Source organism: Jaculus jaculus, chromosome 4 (genome assembly GCF_020740685.1).
Source record: "Jaculus jaculus isolate mJacJac1 chromosome 4, mJacJac1.mat.Y.cur, whole genome shotgun sequence".
Taxonomy (NCBI): Eukaryota; Metazoa; Chordata; class Mammalia; order Rodentia; family Dipodidae; genus Jaculus; species Jaculus jaculus.
In genome coordinates, this window is record NC_059105.1 from 30,128,556 (window position 1) to 30,151,790 (window position 23,235).

Genomic DNA, 23,235 nt, shown 5'->3' on the forward strand with positions numbered 1-23,235 from the left:
TCTCAAGATCCTTAAATTAACCATCCCGTTTTCCAAATTATGTAACACAGACATCAGCCTGACACCTAATGGGGGATTGCCATTATTCAGCCTAATACTGCAGTTCATAATAAAAAAAAGTAACACAAAGTATAAAACTGTAAAGACCATATCCAAGCAGAAGCAGAGAAGTTTTTACAATAATGCAATATAAGTAGGGGGTTGTTTATTTTTCAAAATAGTAAATTCCTGTTCTGTATAGATAAAATTGTCTTATAGAAAACCGTAAGCTATTATTAAGAAATCAAAATCATATGGTTCCAGTTTTATAAGATATATATACATGTATGTTTATATCCATCAAAAAATATTGGAAGGATACATTTTAAATTAATTTTTTACTTGAGAGAGTGGAGAGGAAGAGAGGGAAAGACCGTGTGAAAAAGTGCGAGTCCAGCAGGGTCTCCTGCCACTGCAGTCAAGCTCCAGACACATGCGCCACCTTGTATATCTGGCTTGACATAGATACTAGCGAAGTGAACCTGGGAAGTCAGGGTTTGCAGGCAAGTGCTTTTATCCACTGAGGCATCTCGTTAGCCACTGAAAAGATCATTTTAAGAATGTTTATTTAGGAGATAAAATTATTTTTTAAGCACGGGGCCTGTTAGCACACACCTATAATCCCACCATTTGAGTGGCTGAAGCAGGAGGATCCCAAGTTCATGGCCAGCATGAGCTGCAAAGAGAGCCCCATCTCAAAAGATAAAATATTTGTGTATATGTAGAAAAATACTCTTTTTTTTTCAAGGTAGGGTCTCACTCTAGCCCAGAGTGACCTGGAATTCACTATGTAGTCTCAGGGTAGCCTCCAACTCATGATCCTCCTACCTCTGCCTCCCAAGTGCTGGGACAGAAGGTGCATGCCACCACACCCAGCTTGAAAATACTGTCTTTTTAGAGCAGGTTTGCTATAAGAAAGGCATTTGAAACATTTTTAAGTATATACATTTTTGATGAAAGATAGTAGAAGGACCAAGGGAGATAAAAGCTGGTAAGTACATGGTACTTCCAGGTTATAGTATACCGTAAATACCACTGTACTGCAACATGGAGTTCTTGAATATAGTCAGCTTTCATTGTACTTGACAAATTACTTGGCTAATTAATGTAATTTTCAAGTAAGATCTTTATAATATATTAGGCATAATTTTAGTACAATTGTGCAAAAAATATTTTTTTGCATTTTTTATCTTCATTTTTTATTTTATTTTATTTGTTGTTGTTTATTTAATTTGAGAGCAATAGACAGAGAGAGAAAGAGGCAGACAGACAGAGAGACAGAGAATGGGCGTACCAGGGCCTCCAGCCACTGCAAACGAACTCCAGACGCGTGCGCCCCCTTGTGCATCTGGCTAACGTGGGTCCTGGGGACTTGAGCCTTGAACCAATGTCCTTAGGCTTCACAGGCAAGCGCTTAACCACTAAGCCATCTCTCCAGCCCTATCTTCATTTTTTAATTGTTTTTTCACAGTAGGGTCTCACTCTAGCCCAGGCTTACCTGAAATTCACTATATAGTCTCGGACTAGCCTGGAGTTCACACCAATCCTCCTACCTCTGCCTCCCAAGTGCTGGTATTAAAGGTGTGTGACACCATGCCTGGCTAAACTTTTTTTTTTAATTTATGTAGGGTCTTGCTCTAACCCAGGCTGTCCTGGAATTCACTATGTAGTCTCAGGATGGCCTTGAACTCACAGCAGGCCTCCTACCTCTGCCTCCCAAGTGCTGGGATTAAAGGCATGTGATACCACGCCAGGCTAAAATTCTTAATTCTAAGATTTTTATGGTCTGGAGAGATGGCTCAGCTGTTAGGGTGCTTGCCTGTTAAACCTAACAACCTGAGTTCAGTTCCCTAGTACCCATGTAAAACCAGGTGCACAAAGTGATACACGCATCTGGAGTTTGTTAGTAGTGGCTAGAGGCCCGGGTGGCTTGTTCTCTCCTCTTCTCTCCCTCCTTCCCTCTCTCCCTCCTTGCAAATAAATAAAAATACTAGAAAGAAACTTTCTTTTTTTTTTTTAAAAAAAAGACTTTTATGATGGTATATCCAGTTTGAATTATATTACATATGAACTTATATAATAGTATTTGGATAATTTGATTTTTACCAGCTGGTGTATCATTCTTTTCAAATACAGTGACTTACAAGGAGTAAGAACAAATGCCAAGAAGGATGGGAGTGATTGGATTCTCAATGGAAGCAAGGTGTGTAAAGAAGAGCTTTTCTCTATAAGCAGACCATGGGCACCAGAATCTTGAAACCACATATTATTGATTCTGGTAGATCTAAGGACTCAACACAGTTGTTTGCTTAAATGCATTGGGGATCCTAAGATGTTTACAGTCTTTATGTGACATAGGACCTATGGTGTCCTTCTCTGTATTCCACATTGCATACTCCTCGCAAGTCCCAAAGAGGTCTTCTTTGCTTCCCAATGCTGCCTCGGCTTCCCGTGTGCTAGGATTGTAGGTGTTTATGCACCACCTCACACTGCTTTCCTCTTTTCTTTTCTAAACTGTTTTGATTTCTAATTAGACTTAAATGAATGTCTTTTAAAAAAATTTTTTGGTTTATTTTTATTTATTTATTTAAGAGCGACAGACAGAGAAAGAGGCAGAGAGACAGAGAGAATGGGCACGCCAATGTTTCCAGCCACTGAAGACGAATTCCAGATGCGTGTGCCCCTTTGTGCATCTGGCTAACCTGGGTCCTGGGGAGTTGAGCCTCAAACCGGGGTCCTTAGGCTTCACAGGCAAGCACTTAACTGCTAAGCCATCTCTCCAGCCCCCTAAGAGAATGTCTTTATATTTATGAAAATCAAATACTGGGCACTGTCAAGTTCCTAATTTTTTTTAAAACAACTTTGTGTACTTATAGTTGTTAGAGGCTAGTAACAGTTTATGCTCCAACCTTAGTAATTACTGTGCAAGAAAAATACCTATTATGCTGAATAAATTTGGAAAATGTGCACACCTTAGTTCTTTGACATAACTAATGTGCATTGTGGACCTCTAAAGTTGGATACAGTATATCATGTCCTAGGGCATTTTGTGTGTGCATGTATGTTTGTGTGTGTGCACACGTGGAAGCAGAAAAGTACTTCAGGTACCTTATTTGTCAGGCTCCATCACCTTTTTTGAGACAGAATACTGGCCTGGATTTTGCCATGTAGGCTAGACTGACTGGCAGGTGAGCCCCAGGGATCTTCTTATCTCCGTCTCCGCAGCACAGGGGCCGCAGGCGTGTGCCCCCATGTCTGGCTTTTTGTATGAATGCCTTGGGGGTTGAACTCAGGTTGTCATGCTTGTTAGACAAGTGCTTTACTGACTGAACTGTCTCCTCAGCCTCCCAAAGTTTTCTTTTTGTAAACTACCATGTAGGCTGGAGAGATGGTATAGTGGTTAAGGTGCTTGCCTGCGAAGCCTAAGAATGCATGTTTGAATCTCCAGCTCCCACATAGCCAGACACAAAGTGCTGCAAGCGTGCAATGTCGCACATGTGCACAGGGGCGCACACATCCTGAGTTTGTTCACAGCAGCTGAAAGGCCCTGGTGCACCCATTCTCTCTCTGTTTTTCTCTCTCTGTCTCTCTCTCTCTCTGCCTCTCTCTCTCTTTGCCTCTTTCTCTCTTTCTGTTTCTCTCTTGAAAAATACAATAATAAAATAATTTTTAAATTAAACTAGCATGAATCACTGATATTCAACTGTATTTTAAGTAGTATTAGCCTAAGAGGTGGTAGTGTGCTCAGTGGTGGACCACCTGTCTAGAATGTACAATGCCCCATCATAAAACACACACACAGGCCTGACACAATAGTAAATTTATGGTGCAGTGGGAATATTTAGCTTAGTCTAGAGAATTAAAAATAAGTTTGCAAGATAAGATGCCAGAATTTAGTTCAAGACAAGTAGGACTCTGTGTCAGCTGGGGGCTTCCCCAATAAATGAAATAAAATTTTCCAAATCTCATACTTCTGGTATGTAGCAGACAACAAATGATTCAGTGAAGGCAGAGTGGACTAAGAGAAAAGGAGTTTAAAGCAAGTACTTGTAACTGCCTAGCCATCTCTCCAGCCCCAAGAGTAGGAGTTTTATATGTCCTCTGATGGTTTAGGGTTTATCCTGAAGCTTTTTAGGAGTGTATCAAAGATGTTTGCGTGTGATGTGTTCAGAGTGCCTCTTAGATTCCCCTGACAGCACGATGGATGATAGTGCTGCAGGAGAGCTCTCACAGAAACGTGTGCCAGAACCGCCAAGGGCTGGAGAAAAGGTAGTGACAACAGAGACCCGAGAGTATAAAAATGGATTGAGAAGAAGCAGAGGCCGAGTTGGCTATGTAGCAGGATGACAGTGTGTTTTGTTGCAGCGTTGTTCACTGAGGTAAATAGGCTGATGTTTAGGATATGGCATGAGTAGGATAAGAAGGAATGTGTTGTTCTTACGAGACAGCAGGTAAAATGCAGGTAGGTGTACAGGTCTAGATCATGTCAAGAAATGTGGCTTCTCTAGGTATATGTATACCTACAATCCCAGCTCTCTGGAGGCTGAGGCAGAAAGAATGTGAATTCCTAGCCAGGCTTAATAATAATTCCAGGCCAGCTACTTAGTCAAGACCTGTCTCAAGAAAACTGAATAAAGAAATGAAAAAAGAGGGACTGAGGAGATGGCACAGCAGATAAAGATGCTTGATTGCAAAACCTGCTGACCCAGGTTCAGTTCCCCAGCCACTCACACAGAGCCAGACTCAAAAGGTGCTGAAAAACATCTGGCATTCATTTGTAGGGGCAAGAGAGACCCTGGTGTATGTATTCTGAGTCAATACCATTTGATAACCTTTCCCATTTAGATTGTTTATTTTTTCCTTCCTTAAACCTAGTATTTTCCTTATTTAGACCATTCTGGAAGAAGTAGTGTATCTGTTAAAAATTCAAAACTAAATCTTTTTAAAAACTAATTAACCTAAGCATGTACTTGGGGTTTTGCAGGTGTTCATCACTAATGGTTGGTTAAGTGATGTGGTGATCGTAGTTGCCGTTACAAATCGTGAGGCTCGCTCCCCTGCCCATGGCATTAGCCTTTTTCTGGTGGAAAATGGAATGAAAGGATTTATCAAGGGACGGAAGCTACATAAAATGGGATTAAAAGCCCAGGTAAGTCATTAATATAAATCATATTCTGGTAATGAATTGAATTTACGGTCAGTTGAAAAGTAGGCAATAGTGAATTATATGTGGTACCTTCCTATGCTGGATTGCCAAAATGTTGAGAAATGGTAAGGAATTTATTTTTTTCAGCAACACCATTGTATCTCGTGTTGGTACTCAGCAATGGAAATGAATCAGTACATTTTGACTGTTTGCTTTAGAATTAGAAAATAATGGGTGCATGGGGCTTGAGAGATTGCTCAGTGGTTAAGGCACTTGTCTGAAAAGCCTAAGGACCCGAGTTCCATTCCACAGTACCCAAGTAAAGCCAGATGAACAAAATGGTGCTTGTGCCTGAGTTCGTTTGTGGTGGCTCTTTTTCCCTCTCTCTCTCCCTCTTTCTCCATCTCAAATAAATTAATTAAATATTTAAAAAATAGCAGGTGCATGGTAGTAAGCCATCTATGATATTTATTTAATTATGAAGTAAGAATAGAAAGTAGAAACAAGCAAGGGTGCTGTTTTCCTGATGAACTGGTTACCAACACAAAGGGGAAGGAGACCAACACAGAGAAAAATCAACTCCTACCAAATCAGAGAGCCAGAGCCTCAGAGGCCCCCAACACCTCATCACTGAAGCAGACCAAAAATGAACCCAACATGGCTCAGGGAAATTTTGCGGAAGAGGGGGCGGAAAGAATGTCAGAGCCACATGTTGGGTCATGATATGCAGAGACATTTATCGTACCAATAACTGTGGGCTAACTCCACAATGCACGACCCATTTACATCAACAAGGAGGGGCCATTGGGAGGGGTAGGTCATGGATGAGCCTAATAATGGTACCAAACTGCCTGTATTTGCTGAATAGAAAACTAATTTAAAAAACAAAAAATAAAAATAAATAAAAAGCTGGGTGTGGTGGCACACGCCTTTAATCCCAGCACTCGGGAGGCAGAGGTAGGAGGATCGCCGTGAGTTCAAGGCCACCCTGAGACTACAGAGTTAATTCCAGGTCAGCCTAGACCAGAGTGAGACCCTACCTCGAAAAACCAAAAAAAAATAAAATAAAATAAAATAAAAAAAATAAATAAATAAAAATAAAAACAGAATAGAAAGTATTTTTATATACCAAACCAGAAAACATGATTTTCCTGATATGTATTAGGAAGTCTTCCTTCCCAGCACCTAGGTAACTGGGACAGCATTAAAGCCTCAATGGTTATGTATTGTAGTTGAGAAAACCATGTTGTAGAATCTGATAGAACTGAATTTGAGTCCTTACCTTGTTGGAGGGATTCATTCTAAATCAGAGATTTGAATCTCTGGTTTACCACTTAGTTCTTTGTACAGTGTTGCAGTTCCACTTCACTGCTTTTTGTTTGTTTTTGTGTGGGAAATGGTACAAGTGACCTTTCTGGACAAGCTCATTCCCTCCTTGATTGTATGGTCCCTTAGGACACTGCAGAGCTGTTCTTTGAGGATGTCCGGTTGCCAGCCAGCGCCCTTCTTGGAGAAGAGAATAAAGGCTTCTACTACCTCATGCAAGAGCTGCCACAGGTCACACATGTTTCATGTGTCCATCTTTTGATCAGTGAGCTGAAATGGGGGCATTCAGGACTGTGCAAATCCATGCATGTGAAACTCAATGTACAATCAAGCATTTGAGTATAACTTAAAGTTGTAAAGAAGCCAGGCATGGTTGTGTCATGCTTTTAATCCTAGCACTAGGGAGGCTGAGGTAGGAGGATCACCATGAGTTCAAGGCCAGCCTGAGGCTACAGAGTGAGTTATAGGTTAGCCCAGGCTGGAGTGAGACCCTGTCCCTCAAAAAAGACAATCAAGAAAGAGCCAGGTATAGTGGTGCACTCCCTTAATCCCAGCACTTGGGAGGCAGAGGTAGGAGGATACATGTGAGTTTGAGGCCAGCCTGAGACTGCATAGTAAATTCCAGGACATCCTGGGCCACAGTGCGACCATACCTTGAAAAACCAAGTAGAAAATGAAAGAGAAAGAGAAGAAAATGAAAGGATAGAAGGGAGGGAAGAAGGGAGAAATGGAAAGAGAGAGGGAGGGAGGGAAGGAAGGAAAGTTGCAAAGAAGTGTGAATGTTACTGACTAGTAAAGTAAATAACTAAACTCAGGAATATTCAACCAAAACCCATAGAAGTAAGGAAAATAGATTTTTTTCCCATGAATCTTTCTTGGAATGATTTCAGTTTCTTATCTATAAGTCAAGAGCTTTTAGCTCTTTGTACGAAAATGTCACTAAAAATCTTTGGCAAGTTTTATGTAGCTGAATCAAAAGGGAGAAGGTCACTGGGTATGGTAGCACACACTTTTAATCCCAGCACTCAGGAGGCATAGGTAGGTGGATTGCTGTGAGTTTAAGGCCAGCCTGGAACTACCATGTCAGGCTGGGATAGAGCCAGACCCTCCCTCAAAAAAAATTTTTTTAATAATAAAAAAAAAAACCCAGACAGAATTTTCAAAGTTTTCATCAGTCTCCATGTCTTTTGGAATATAGATGTGCAGTCACCACTGGACCTTACGTGGCAACATAACTGCTTGCCAGGTGACTGCTGTAGCATGAGCTGAGCATGCAATTGCAAAAAAGAGCTAGAAATACCCACACTTGAGTGGCATATAGAAATCCTTAGGATGATGGAATTAAAATTTGGCCTGCGTACTTATAGGTGTGTTATGCAGTGCTCAAAGATCAATAAGTAAAATGGTCAACTATAAAAGTTAATTATAGAGTCACTAATAAAAATTAAGCCTTTGCCTCATTATTCTTAGATTTGTCACAATGATATATCTCTGTGAGAGCCTTTATTACAGAGTTAAACAAATTACTGTAGTAGTTCATTAAAAACATTATTTTCAGATTTATTGAAATGGTGAAAAAAATATTTGCATAATAAAGGTTAATACCAGATTTTTGGGTTGTAGGAAAGACTGTTAATTGCTGATTTGGCAATTTCTGCCTGTGAATTTATGTTTGAAGAAACCAGGAATTATGTCAAGCAAAGAAAAGCTTTTGGAAAAACAGTGGCACACATCCAGGTGAGCTTATCATACAGTTTTGTATTGGTTAATCATCTGAAATGGGGATAGGTGAAACATAAGTTTGGCAGAACTTTGATAGAGGTCCTGAGAACACTGCATGTCTGAAGGTGACATTGGTAGGGAAGACCCTGCACGCGGGGCCCTGGGGATGGGAGGAGAGGGAGAAGCCGGCCAGGGGTTGTCGCAGAGGCCAAGTAAGAGGAAAGAAGCTCTTGGGAAGGCGTGGAGCCTCATTTTGTGTCTTGGACCGCCTCACTAGCAGGAAATTCTAGTTCTGGAACCCACCTTTATAGCGTTTAAGCCAAATGTCTGGCTGAAAGACTGCAAAGGAAAAGGTAGTGACCGATCATCTGAGTCGTGTTGTGGGACCAGTTTCAAGTGTGAGATTTGATCCAACATCACTCCTGACACCTCTGGTTTAGCAATTTAGAAATACTTTGCAGTTTAGGTTTATGATACAGTTCATTTGATAGGAAAAACTGTAAGATCTTATAATTATAAAATATTAAAATTTGTATGATTTGTAAATTTCATTTACAGGCAGGAATATTTATTTATGAGTAATATTAACCGCCTTCTGTAGTTTCTGTGTGCATGTGATGGAATAGTACAGATAAAGTGTCTGGAATATTGTCGGGCAAAACAAGCCCTCCCCAAAAATGTAATTCACTAACATTTCAGTAGGTGGCAGTAGTATCCTAGCATTCTTTCCCAAGGTTTTTTTTTTTTTTTTAATATACGAAGTACTATTGTTTTCCTAATAAGTGTATGTGTTTTAAGACTCTAATCTACTCTTTCAGTTTTGTTTTTCTATCTAAATAAGTGTCTTTGAATAGTGTTCTTATATTTTAACTTTGTTAGAGAAGATGCATGACAAATACATGCCTGGGCTTCCTATTCTAGAGCTGGTCACATTTTGGTTCTAACTATTCAACTGAAAAAGGAAACCTATATATGCCATATTATACTTGGCCATTTATCACTTTCTGACAACATATCTGTCAGTTTCATTTCTCTTTATTGTCCTGAGTCTTGAATATTTTGGCTTTTCTGGCCATCTGGGCACATGTCACAAAATTTATTTTCTTTTTATACTAGAATGTTACCATACTGATGTAACAATAATTGCAGAATTCTCATGTATATGTGCCATAGGTGATACCACAGCTCATGATTTACCTTGGGATAGACAATATAATCGTAAAACTCAGAAGCTAAATGAATAACGAGTATCATTTAGTAACTGCACCCCACATCCCAGCACAATGCTTAATGCATTGTCTTACTGTTTTCCTTTACAATAAGTAACGTTATGATTATATGGTTTTTAATTATATATAGATAAGGAAATTGAAGTCAAGAGGTTAAGTAACTTGCTTAGAATTACAGACATTCTATTTCCAGAAATCACATTCTTAGTTACACACTTTTTACTGGAAAGTCCTCTGTTCTTTCCCTGCTTTTTTACCAAATGGGCAGTGAAGTGAAAGTGGAATGTTCCTTTCTAACAAGAACTCTAGTCATTTCCTGTGTGGTACATACTCTTGATTTTAAAGGCACAAAGTATTAGGGAAAGAACTAGGAAAGGGGAAAACATGCTTTTTCCTTTCAGAAAAGAAGAGAAGATCCCATTCCAGAGACTTTGTGGGATTAATCAACTAGAACATCAGGCAGCAAAGTCATTTGTTTTATTTTACATTTGAAGTCATTAAAAAAAAAAAAGTGTTGCTTAAATGATTACTGGTTTTCATAACCTTTCCAAGGTGGCTTTCAAACTCTGAATTCTAAGATACTTGTTTTTTAGACCTTTGAAAGAGATCCTATCCAGTCTACTTGGTAACTTACAAAGATTCCTTTTTGAAATACTAGCTGCAGTGTAACCTATTCACAAATATTAGTATGTGTCAAAGATACTGATGTGAGCATGTTGATCATTCATCAAAAGAATCCTGGTAGTAATGTGAGACACCATTTTCAGCTACCATTCATTAGACAGTTATTTCAGAAAGCATGATGCCCTGTTTATGTGGGAGGGTAAGGGCCTATTATGTTCAATAACTCCAAGTTCAGTGCCAAGTATATGTAAATATTTATCTGCAGAAGGTAAATTATGTATGCTTAGCAATATTAATTTTTTTGGACATTTGGACCTAGTGGATGTGCTCAAACAAGAATTCCAAATGACTGTGTCCTGGTCTGAATTTTTACCTCAGCTTCATTCACATAGGAATAGCTTTATATGAGCAAGATCATGATTCTTCCTTATTGAAAATAATGCATAAATTCTCACATGCAGCATTATACAAACACAAAATTCCTTGAGAATTGTCAGATCCCCTTGTTTTCCAAATGAAATGTTACAGTGTTACTGAACTCTAAGTGATTTAGGATAATTTTCATATTTTCTGTTTTTAGTATTTATAGAACATTGTTTTGCCATTCTTAGATTTTTGTTAGTAAAGTCAATGTGTGAGGTGGGCATGGGGAACTTTATGCTGAGATTTGTCTTAATGGAATGTGTACTTGGTGGAAATAGAGATAGAGAAAGTGTGAACATTGTCACATGTTCAGAATTGGGCAGTACCCACAGGTAGCAGTTGGGTGCTTCCAGCCTTCCTACTCCTTGGTTTTAGAATTATCAGATGCTATTCCTTTTGCTTCTAGAACGGGGTGGGTCAAAACCAAGAAAAAGACCATTGGGCTTTCATCAGCATGATAGTTGATAACCTTTGAAGAATCTGTTCCTTAGAGTGCCTGCTGCATCCGACACACCCAGCTCTTGTCTATTCCCAAGTCACTATTGCATTACCTGCCTTTGATTTTCCAGAAGCAAAAAGTACAAAACACTGCTGCTCCCCAGTCACACTGAAAGATTCAATTTTGTGGTTTGATAATTACTTTTCCCAGTGGGGTAAAAGCAGGTCTGGTTAATATACCTTCCCAAGAAAAGAGCATCATAACTCTCCTTTAACTCAATCATGCCTTAGCTGTAAAAGTGTATAATTGGGATGTATTTAATTTCTAATTTGAGTTTCACTGAGCCACTTTTATCAGTAAGTTCCACATAGTGTCTTCTTATTAGCCTCTGTGAATGCCTCAGATTCCATAGCAAAATGATTAAAATTGTTTTATCTGAATTTCTACAAGGAAGGTAGAACCAGCTGACCATAGCTGGGCCTTAGACCTAAGAAGCCAGCTAGAATAGGGTGTACTTTTGGAGCCTACCCAAGCCCAAGCTCGTTTCCTGAAAAAGATTTAAAAGCTGGTGCCAAAGTGAGCAGATGTAAACTCAAAGTTCAGGCTTTGAGAATCAGGAGTCAAAAATGGAATAAAGCTTGATTAAAGTGAGAACAGTCAGAGACAGTTGAGAACAAACTAAATAAAATGATTTCCAAGAATACTGTTGAATGCCCTGGCCAGTAGGAGGAGATAGATATGTAGTGTATTAATACCAACACTTCTAGGCCACTCAGGTGTAGTTAAAGACTACACGAGACACTCTTCTGATGGATGGCAGTTGGGAGGGCAGGAAAGGATAGGGTATTGGATTTTGATCTGTGCCTGCTCTGATTCCATTTGTAATACTGTAGATGATTTTTAATTTATTAAATATTTTGATGTGTACGTGATAATATAATTCCCTCTTGTCCCTCTAACTGACTGCTTCATTATTTTACCTCATGGCAAAGAGGCACAATAGGGAAATGCATAGTCTTAATTTCATTAACTGAGAATGAACCTTGAAGGATTCAGTCTGTGGAGAAAAATAGGTCCTTTCGTCAGCTGCACCTAGAGGACTCCACAGCACAAGACAGAGCTCACACCTCAGTCTTGTTGCTGTTTCAAGCAGTCTGACACCTTTAGTGATCTAAAGTTTACAGTCTAAAACATGGCATGCAGTCTGTGCATTTACCTGTTTTTGCATCTTTCAGTACAGCTCTTCCTAGCACTGAACTATACTGGGTTTTCCACTTGAGCTGATTCATTTCACATATGTCCTTTTTGTGGAAGGGAAACCCCTGCAATTCCATGTTTGTTTTGACTTAGAAACCACTTATTACATAACTTTTGGGATGCTCAGTTAAAATGTGTATTTTTAACATGCTCATCTTTATTTTCTTTCAACTCAAGACAGTGCAGCATAAACTAGCAGAATTAAAAACACACATATGTGTAACCCGAGCTTTTGTGGACAGCTGTCTGCAGCTGCATGAAGCAAAACGTCTGGACTCTGCCGCGGCTTCCATGGCGAAATACTGGTATGCATGCTACAGTGATTACAATGTGGTGTTTGCTCAGACTGCTCTGGAGTTCTGCCAGTGTTAGACTTGGCCTTGAGGACATTCATGGAAGAAGTCTGTATAAATGAAAAATAGTAGTGAGAATCAACTTTAAAAAATCACTGAAAAGTCCCATTGGGTCTATTTATAATGTGCTAAAATTACTCAAATTGGTATTTAATTCATAACATGCTGTTGAAAATAAAATATTAAGAGACTAGCTGGGCGTGGTGGCTCATGTCTTTAATCCCAGCACTCTTGACAGGGGAGCACTGGGAGGCAGAGGTAGGAAGATTGCTGTAAGTTCGAGGCCACCCTGAGACTCCATAGTGAATTCCAGGTCAGCCTGGGCTAGAGTGAGAGCCTACCTCAAAAAAACAAAAACAAACAAACAAACAAACCCCCCCCCCCAAACATTAAGAGACTAAAGTAGGGTGACTGATTACTTCAAGCAAGGGTGAGGCTGAAAGTATAGCATGGCCAAACTTAGGAACTTCGAGAGGAGTCCCACTATGCTTACTAAATAACTCCAACTAAATTTTGTTCTTTCTTGGACACCTTTGTGTTATCTGTGAAATGTTTTGGTTGGACAGAATTTCAGCTCTGAGGAAAAAAAAAATATTGAATTCTTGATTGTCCAGTCAATCATTGTACATGTTCTATTAAGTGAAAGAGGGGAAGTCCCCCTAAGTTTAGAAAGTCATTTTCATTAAGGATAATTAATACAGTGTTAAAGATGAGTTAACTGAGAAAAAGATTCTTAAAGGGTATTTGTGTATTTGATGATGCAAGAACATGAAGTCAAAATCAGATTGTGGGAAGGGGATTTTGTTTCTTTAAAAAAAAAAAAAAAATCTCACATCTCATTAGCCCACAGCTAGCCTAAAAAAAATTCCTGTCATTATTCATTAACTGGGGTTCAGTCCAGTCATAAGTAGGATAGGGGAACTTGCAGCATGTTGCTTTGTGCAGTGATCCCATGATAATAAAAATGCCAGATTAAAAAGTAATATGAAATGACTAGGAACTCACACTTTTGAGGGAAGACATTTTATGCTTATAATAAATTGTTTGGCTAATAATAATCAATGTAAGAATTTTACATATCTTGGTGGGGGGAGAATTTTCATAGCTATTGGCCTTGTTCTTGTTTATGTGCATAACAGTGTTGAGCATTGAAGCAGAGAGAGCAGCCAGTGATGTAACTAGTTAATATACCTCTGTAGTACTTGCCAAATTAAAAAAGAGTGACTTCCAAATATTACTGACTCCAGAGAATTGTGATAATCATTGCATTGTTAGTGCAAGTGTGTTTCTTACACACATCCACTCTGTTCTGTGGTTCAAGTTAATTTTTTTGTTGTTAGTGGTAGAGGTTATTTTGAAATGGGGCTCATGCAGCTGAGGCTGCCCTGGTACTTGCTGGGCATTGAGGATGACACTGAATTTATGATCTTTCTGCTTTCAGCTCCCTAATTCTAGGATTACAGGCATGCACTGTCATGCTTAGCTTAAAAAAAAAAATTTTTTTTTTTTTTTTGAGGTAGGGTCTTACTGTAGCCCAGGCTGACCTGGAATTCACTAGGTAATTTCAGGGTGCCCTCGAACTCACAGTGATCCTCCTACCTCTGCATTCTGAGTGCTGGGATTAAAGGCATGCACCACCACTCCTGGCTTAAAAATTATTTTAAATAAAAAAATGTATCTATGCCTACCTTTGCTTTATGCTGCCCACTACTGAAATATACATAGAAAAAGACTGTTGAACTGTCTTATTTTTATATTAAGGTGAAGGAAAAATCCATACTAGTTACCTAATGGATTTCAAAGATAGTTAAAATTGTTCACCATGCTTTTCTTTTTCTTTCTGTCTTTCTTGAGACAGGGTCTCATTAGACCAGGCTGGCATTCAGTGTCTTTTACTTTGTATGTTTAGGGTGGGCAGGCGTAGGGACGTGTATGCACATGGACGTGTGCGCACATGCATATGGAGACTAGAGAGCTTTTTTGTTTTATTTTGAGGTAGGGTCTCACTCTATAGCTCAGGTTGACCTGGAATTCACTTTGCATTCTCAAGGTGGCCTTGAATTTATGGTGATCCTCCCATCTCTGCCTCCTGAGTGCTGGGATTAAAGGTGTGTGCCATAGAGAGGTTTCTAGTTTTTATTTTATTTTAGTTTTTTGAGGTAGGGTCTCACTCTAGCTCAGGCTGACCTGGAATTCACTATGTAGTCTCAGGGTGACCTTGAATTCATGGTGATCCTCCTACGTCTGCCTCCTGAGTGCTGGGATTAAAGACATGTGCCATAGAGAGGTTATTTTTAATACAGGATCTTTCACTGACCTGGAGCTCAATGGGTCCACTACACTAAATAGCCAGCAAATTGAGGGACCCTCCTGTATGTACTCTCCTGTGTTGGAAATACATGCATGCACCCCTGTGTCCAACTTTTATGTGGGTGCTGGGAATCTGAACTTGGGTCCTCATGTGTGCATGGTAGGTACTTTCCTGACTGAGTCATCTTCCCAGCTACTGTTTTTGATTTAAAGAGAATATTAAAAAGACTTGATTATGTTTAATTTATTTAGATCTCTGTATTACTTAAGTTGCACAGCAGTCTAGACCCTTTGCCTTTGTTAATATTCTTGTTTTGTCCCCAAATATTGAACTTTCTATCTGAAGCTCACTATTGTAAAATGTAAAAAGTGTCAAAGTTTTTTCTGTTTTGTTTGCTTTATGTTTCTGACCATTCTGAAATAATCTGAAAGTCAAAGTGAAAGCCTAAGCCAGGCACGCTGGTATATGCCTTTAGGCTTTAATCCCAGCACTCAAGTGGCAGAGGTAGGAGGATCATCTCAAGTTCTAGGCCACTCTGAGACTACATAGCGAATTTTGGGTCAGCCTGGACTAGAGAGAGACCCTACCTCAAAAAAAGGGGGTGGGGACCCTGGAGGGTAGACTATTAATGTGCCGTCATATAGGAAACACTATGAAACTGCTTGGCAATTTTGATCCCTGAAGAAACAGAACATGTGTATTGGTACGTATTAATATAAAGAACTTGGAACTCGGGGAAGTCTTTTCTGCCCCTATCTCAATTTTATTTTGCAATGCTGGAGATCTAACCAAGGGCCTCATGTACGATATGCAAAATCTTTAACACTGCTGGCAATGATGGCACATGCCTATAATCCCAGAAGTTAGAGGAATATTTAGTAGAAGTTCAAGGTCATCCTCAGCTCTAGACTGACTCCAAGGCCAGTATGAACTATATGAGACCCTGTCTTCCAGAAGAAAGCATTCATATCTTCTTGAATCTCAAAACAAAGTACTGAAGATAGAGGACATCTGGTGATGAGCCATAAAGCAATCATGGCATAATCCCAGCAGTGGAGAAGCTGAGGGAGGTAGATAGAAGTCCAAAGCCAGCATTGAATTGTGTGACAAATGTATGCATTTAGACAATCACAGATAATTTGCTTCCTGATTATAAAGCATCTCATGAAAAGCCATGCCAAGCTTTCCTTTTCTGATTGTTACTTTGGTCATCTAGGGCATCTGATTTACAAAACACAGTTGCTTATGACTGTGTCCAGCTCCATGGAGGCTGGGGATACATGTGGGAGTACCCGATTGCAAAGTGAGTATGGTGCTTCTGTTATACTCGCAATGATGTGAAGAAAATCATTTCCACTGTACTTTGTATATCAAATGTAGAGGAAAGAAGATACAAAGCAGTTGCATTTTGTACTGACTATATTCATGCAAATAGAAGTAGCTTTATTTTACCAACTTACAACTAGAATTTTATTTTTAAAGGAAGTGAAGAGACTAGTTTATTTTTTTTATTTGATTTATTAGTTTTCTTTTCATCAAATACAGGCAGTTTGGTACCATTGTTTAGGCTCATCTATGATCTACCCCCTCCCATTAGACCCTCCTTGTTGATGTAAATGGGTCGTGCATTGTTGAGTTTGTCCCCAGTTATTGGTATGCTAAATGTCTCTGCAAATCATGACCCAACATGTGACTCTGACAATCTTTCCGCCCCCTCTTCCACAAAATTTCCCTGAGCCATGTTGGGTTCATTTTTGGTCTGCTTCAGCACTGAGGTGTTGGGGGCCTCTGAGGCTCTGGCTCTCTGATTTGGTAGGGTAGGAGTTGATTTTTCTCTGCGTTGGTCTCCTTCCCCTTTGTGCTGGTATCCAGTTCACAGGAAAACATCACCCTTCCTTGTTTCACCAATTGTCCTTAGTTTCAGTTGGGCCCCTTTTGAGGTATGTTGGGGCAGCTCTCTCCATAGGATCTGCATCTATCTGAAAAAGAGAAGCAGATTCTCCAACGGAGAGTAAGTTAGCACCCAGAAAATTGAGACTAGTTTATTTTTTTAACTTGATAGTTTGCCTTGAAAGACATATCACTTTCTAAATGCAGTTCTTGTTTTATTATTTATCTAATGGTCCTGAGGACTGAACCCCAGGGCTGTAGATATGCTGGGCAAGAAGCCTACCACTGACCTTCATCCCAGCTCGTTTTTTAAAAGTGAAAAATAGCAACACATAATGATTAACTTGCATATCAAATAGATCTATGATGCATGTCTTAAGTATTGGTCTTGCTTGAAAATAAGAAGTATTTTTCCAAGTGTAATTTTTATATTCTAAGTTAACAAAAGTAAAGATACCTCTTTATTGTCTTAGATACAGATATTCTTAACTCAAGTAGTAAGTAACATCTTGTACTTCTCTTCTTGCATAGTTCTTCCTGCTACAGAATTCCTCTCTTTTCTACTCCTCCCATAGTCTTTTTGTCTCCCCTTGACATTTCTCCTTATCACTCTAGAAAATATTTTTCCTCTTATTAAATAACATTTTTATTTTCCACAGATTTCCCAGTGAAATTTTTGATATCCACACTCACACAAGTTCAAGTTACTTCTGAATCTGACAGCAAGAATGCTGCCGGCTTCTGAAAACTTTCTAGTTTTATCTCAATACAGTGTGTAGAGAAAAATTATCAATTCCTATTGAAACTATTAGTCTAATACTTTTAAATTTATCATTTTGGCAAGTATAATTTAAAGTATTTGGTTTGTTTATAATTCTTACTGAGGAAAAAATATTTAAAGTTTCACCATGAACAGAAGTTCAGTGTAGATGCAATTTACTAATTTTTCTCTAGTTAGTAAGCAGCTTAGACAGCTGTATTTACTGGTGTTTATGATTTATAACTGTTTAGAAATATTCAAGGAGCCTTTAATTCCAGCACTCGGGAGGCCAAGATAGGAGGATTATTTTGAGTTTGAAGCCAGTTTGAGACTACATAGTGAATTCCAGGTCAGCCTGGGCTAGAGTGAGACCCTACCTAACTAAAATTAAAAGGGGTGGGGGTTCACTGGAGAGACAGCTTAGCAGTTAAGGCGCTTGCCTGTGAAGCCAAAGGACCCAGTTTCAATTCCCCAGGACCCATGTTAGCCAGGTGCACAAGGTGCCACATGCATCTGGAGTTTGTTTGCAGTGCCAGGAAACCCTGGTGTGCCCATTTCCTCTCTCTCTTCTTTCTCTTTCTCTTTCTCTCTCCACCCTCTCTCGCTCTTTCTCTCACACACACACTCACATAAATAAATAAGTAAAATTTAAAATAAAAATACAAACAAAAACTCAAGTTTTTTTTTGTGAGAATATAAGCATGAAACCAATTTTTTTTCAAGTCAGTCCTTGGACTTGGATATTGTTTTATCCTTTCAGAACTACTTCAATTAAGCCTTAAATCAAAAGCTAAAATTTTATTTTAAATCTCTTTGTAGTCATGAAATCAGAAGTAAATTTTTATATTATACAAGGAAAATCATCACTGAAATTTTTCTTATGAATTTGTTTCACATGTTCAGTGTGCATGCATGTTTGTATATGTGTGGGTATGTAAATATGTATATGGCCAGGGACCAATGTCAAGTGTCTTCCTCAATTACCTTCCATGTGTTCGTGTTTGTGTGTAAAGTTATTTTTGAGACAGGGTCTCTTTTTTTCATTTTTTATTTTTTTCAAATTTTTACTAACAACTTCCATGATTACAAAAAATATCCCATGGTAATACCCTTCCTCCCCCCTACTTTCCCCTTTGAAAGTCCATTCTCCATCATATCCCCTCCCCATCTCAATCAGTCTCTCTCTTATTTTGATGTCATGACCTTTTCTTCCTCTTAGGATGGTCTTGTGTAGGTAGTGTCAGGCACTATGAGATCATGGATATCCAGGCCATTTTATGTCTGGAGGGAGCACGGTGTAAGGAGTTCTACCCTTTCTTTGGCTCTTACATTCTTTCCACCACCTCTTCCACATTAGACCCTGAGCCTTAGAAGGTGTGATCAAGATGTTACTCAGTACTCCAGTCACTTCTTTCCAGCACTGTGATACCTTCTGAGTCGTCCCAAGGTCACTGCCATCTGAAAAGAGAAAATTCTCTACCCAAAGTGAGAGTAGCATTAATATAAGGGTATAAATATTAAGAGAAGTGCTTACTGGGTAGTTTGATAAGCATAGTATATACATTTTTCCAGACATCAGCAGATGTTACAACCCTAGGGCTCATGACTACCCTGACTTAAGTTTTCAGTATCAGGGATGTATTCCCTCCCATGGAGCGGGCCTCCAGTCCAATTGGAGGGCAGTTGGTTTCCACCATGACAGATGTGCCACTATTGCACCCGTTGGCTCATTTGGCCTGGCTGGCCAATTATAAGGCTTGCAGTGTCCACTGTTGAATATCTTCACTGGTGGTATCTCTTTCTCCCATTGAACTGCATGTAGAATGGCTTCTTCCATCTTTCTGTCAGCTGGTCTACATGGAGAAGGTTACCAGCTCTGTTCCAGCAGGATTTCTCAGTGGCCTTGCAGTAGTACGTGGAGTCTTCAGCAATAGGGTCTTACTATCAATTCCTGGTGGGAAACCAAGGGCCTCAGCAATGGCTTATAATGTTTTGGGGGCATCAGAGATCTCCCTGGCCAACAACCTACTGGAGGTATCCCATCCCTGGCACTGAAAATTTTCCAACAACGATCTATGGCTCCTGAGTGTTCCATTGTCCAAAACCGGAGGATTCCATATGATTTATTTGTATCCTCTTTAGATTTTGGTTACCCCTCTCTCCACGTTTCTTTTACTCAGTCTCTTCCCCTGACCTCACTTTGGGCCTTTTCACCCCCGTTAATCCATTGTTCTACTTACATGTATACAATACCAACCTATTAAGTACCCTCCTTCCTTCCTTTCTCTTCCTTTTATATCTCCTTTTTAACTTACTGGCCTCTGCTACTGAGTTTTTTCTTCTCACACAGAAGCCCAGTCATTTATAGCTAGGATCCACATATGAGGGAGAACGTGCAGAGCTTGGCTTTCTGGGTCTGGGTGACCTCACTTAGTATAATCCTTTCCAGATCCATACATTTTTCTGCAAATTTCATAACTTCATTTTTCTTTACTGCTGAGTAGAATTCCATTGTATAAATGTGCCATATCTTCATTTTTTTATTTTTTTAAAAAAATTTTTATTTATTTGAGAGCGACAGACACAGAGAGAAAGACATATAGAGGGAGAGAGAGAATGGGCGCGCCAGGGCTTCCAGCCTCTGCAAACGAACTCCAGACACGTGCGCCCCCTTGTGCATCTGGCTAACGTGGGACCTGGGGAACCGAACCTTGAACCGGGGTCCTTAGGCTTCACAGGCAAGCGCTTAACTGCTAAGCCATCTCTCCAGCCCCATATCTTTATTATTCACTCATCAGTTGAGGGACATCCAGGCTGGTTCCATGTCCCAGCTATTATGAATTGAGCGGCAATAAACATGGTTGAGCATGTACTTCTGAGGAAATGGGATGAGTCCATAGGATATCTGCCTAGGAGTGTTATAGCTGGGTCATATGGTAGATCAATTTTTAGTAGTCTTAGGAACCTCCACACTGATTTCCACAATGGCTGGACCAGATTGCATTCCCACCAACAGTGTAAAAGGGTTCCTCTTTTTCCACATCCCTGCCAGCATTTATGATTGTTTGTTTTCATGATGGTGGCCAATCTGACAGGAGTGAGATGGAATCTCAATGTAGTTTTAATCTGCATTTCAAGGCAGGGACTCTTGCTCACTAATTTGGCTCTACTAGGTAGGCAACATGTCCCGGTGGTCCTCCTGTTGCCTCCACCTCCTCAGTGCTGGGATACAGGTATATGTAACCATGCCTCGTTTTTATGTGGCTGCTGGGGACCCTAACTTAGGATGCCATAACAGTGAGCACTTCACCCACTGAGCCATCTGCACATCTCTTTGTGTGCATGTTTGTTTTCACAGTATTCATCTAATTTGTAAGGTTCAGAGTGCTTAGAAAGTAAAATAATAGTGGATATTTATGTCTTTGTGCTCAATTCAGTTATTACAATTGCCACTGGGAATGTAGGCATGTATTGGCTCAATGTCTGTATAGTTTGGGTTCTAAGAACAAATAGCATGCTAAGTGGAGATGAATCTGCCATCTAGGGTTAGGTTACAGGGTGGCATAAGCCATGGTCTTCATTTTCTCAGAGTCCATTCCTTTCAGTCAGTAGCAAAAACGCTTATAGCTTGATGAGTTACTTAAAATCTCTCTTTTCAAGATGATGACATCAAAATAGAAGAGGGACTAGTTGGAAAGAAGAAGGGATTCAGTGGAGGGGAGTTTGAGAGGGGAGAAGGCGCATGGAGGAGGGGAATTATCATGGTTTATTGCCTATACATATGAAAGTTGTCAATAAGAAGTTTAAAAAGCTTAAGAAAAATAAATAAATGAAGTCTCTTTTCATTTTGAAACATTCATATTCCCTTCAGGAATAATAACTGTCATTCTTGGCTGGCTTATTCATTCAAAGATTATGTGAATCTTCATCTGGACTAGTCTTTCTTCTTTCAAAGACATAGAACATCCCAGTATCATCTGACACATTAGACACTATGCAGATACAGTGTATGGGCTTTGACTTAAAATCATTCTACTTATGTTTCTTATATCCCCTCCCCAGTTTACACTACACTATACACACATGCATGCATGCACACACACATGTATGTATGTTATTGAGTATTGGCTTCACAGTTAGGAGTGTTTTGTTTCCTTGTTTAAATTTTTAAATACCTGGTTGTCAGCCTATGGGGTTGTTTATCTTGTCCACTGGGGAATACCTTAGGAGAATTGAGGCTTAAGCTTGGATATTGGAAGAGTTCTCTACCATGCTCAGGAGAGCAGCCCAAGGTGGAGAGCCCCTTTCAGGGCAGTTAAACATTTCTTCTGCTGCCTTTCTCTGTTAATTCTAGTTATGACTAAATTTAATTAGTAATGTATGAAAAGCACTGTTGATCTCTGTTATTGCATATCCTGTTGGGAAACAAAATGCCCAACCCAGCCTAAAAATGTTTAAAAGCACTGGGATTGCTGAAGAAAGCTGGAGTGATTAGAAAATTCTCAAGGTACAAGTGCTTGTTCTTTGTATAGGGAAAAAAAATCTGCCTAGATGAAAGAAATACTTGAAGATGTAATTATTCCAACATTTTAAGACTTTGACTAGAAAGACCTGAGATTCTTAATTTTCTTTATAATGCAGTAAATCACACCAGTAAATATTAACTAAATGCCCACTTGTGTCCAGAGCACCATAATGAATGTGGGACAGCACACATCTAGGATTGGCCATGTTCCTTGATAGCTGGCACATTTCATCTGCCTTACCAAGTTAGTAATTAAGACCCAACTATTATACTTGCCTTTCAATTTATCTACTACAAATGTCCAAAACTATATATATTGTCTATCAAGAAGACACCAACATTCTTGTTCTAGTCTGACAATTATCTGTTATATGACCACTAAATAGTAACCATTAATTAGTAAATTCATTAGCGTCTCAGAATCTCTTCCTACATGCAAAACAATACGTGGGCTGGAGAAATGGCGTAGCAGTTAAGGTGTATGCCTGCTAAGCCCAAGGACCCAGGTTCTATTCTCTAGGTCCAATGTAAGCCAGATGCATGTGGTGGCACATGCATTTGGAGTTTGCAGTGGCTGGAAGCCCTGGTGTGCCCAATCTCTCTTTTTCTCTCTCTCTCTTTCTCTCTCTCTCTCTCATATAAATAAATAAATAAAACAGATAATTAAAATGTTAAAGAAAAAAAAAACTTATCCACTGTGGTCCCAGAGGTAAGGAATTAAATTGCAATAAGAAAAGATAACATTTGTACATGGTTGCTATCACGGCTATCAGATGTGTATTCCTAGGACTAAAACTGTGGCTCAGTAGTAGAGTGCTCACTTAGCAAAGCCCTGAGCTCAGTCCCTAAGGTGAATTCCAGATTTCATGTGTGTCTGTTTCTCACTTACTCTGCTACTTAGTAGTTTAATAATACATGTCACATGAGTGATTATTAAATATTTTCCCCAGAATAAGCTACTTGATAGTGGTGTGAAGTAATTTTTTAAAGTATAAGGTGGTGGTTGTGATAATGGGATTTAAGGGAATGCCTGGAAATAAATAATTTATCTATTTTTTCCTTAAAAATAGTGAATTTTTTAATTAATTTTCAGAGGAAACTAAAAGGCAACAACAAATTAAGATTCTCCATACATTTTAAGGCTTAAAACAGACTTTCAGATTGCTATTATGTATGCTGACTTTTACAAAA

General features: G+C 39.3%; 1 protein-coding gene across 1 annotated transcript in view; it reads left to right on the plus strand.

The window, feature by feature from the left end:
- Positions 1-23,235, plus strand: part of Acadl (acyl-CoA dehydrogenase long chain) — a 35,075-nt gene that overhangs the window by 10,927 nt on the left and 913 nt on the right. The window contains exons 5-10 of the mRNA XM_045147377.1: positions 2,176-2,242; positions 5,024-5,188; positions 6,641-6,742; positions 8,135-8,248; positions 12,383-12,510; positions 16,086-16,172. Of these exons, the coding sequence (XP_045003312.1) occupies positions 2,176-2,242; positions 5,024-5,188; positions 6,641-6,742; positions 8,135-8,248; positions 12,383-12,510; positions 16,086-16,172 (663 nt within the window). The remainder of the gene's footprint in view (positions 1-2,175; positions 2,243-5,023; positions 5,189-6,640; positions 6,743-8,134; positions 8,249-12,382; positions 12,511-16,085; positions 16,173-23,235) is intronic.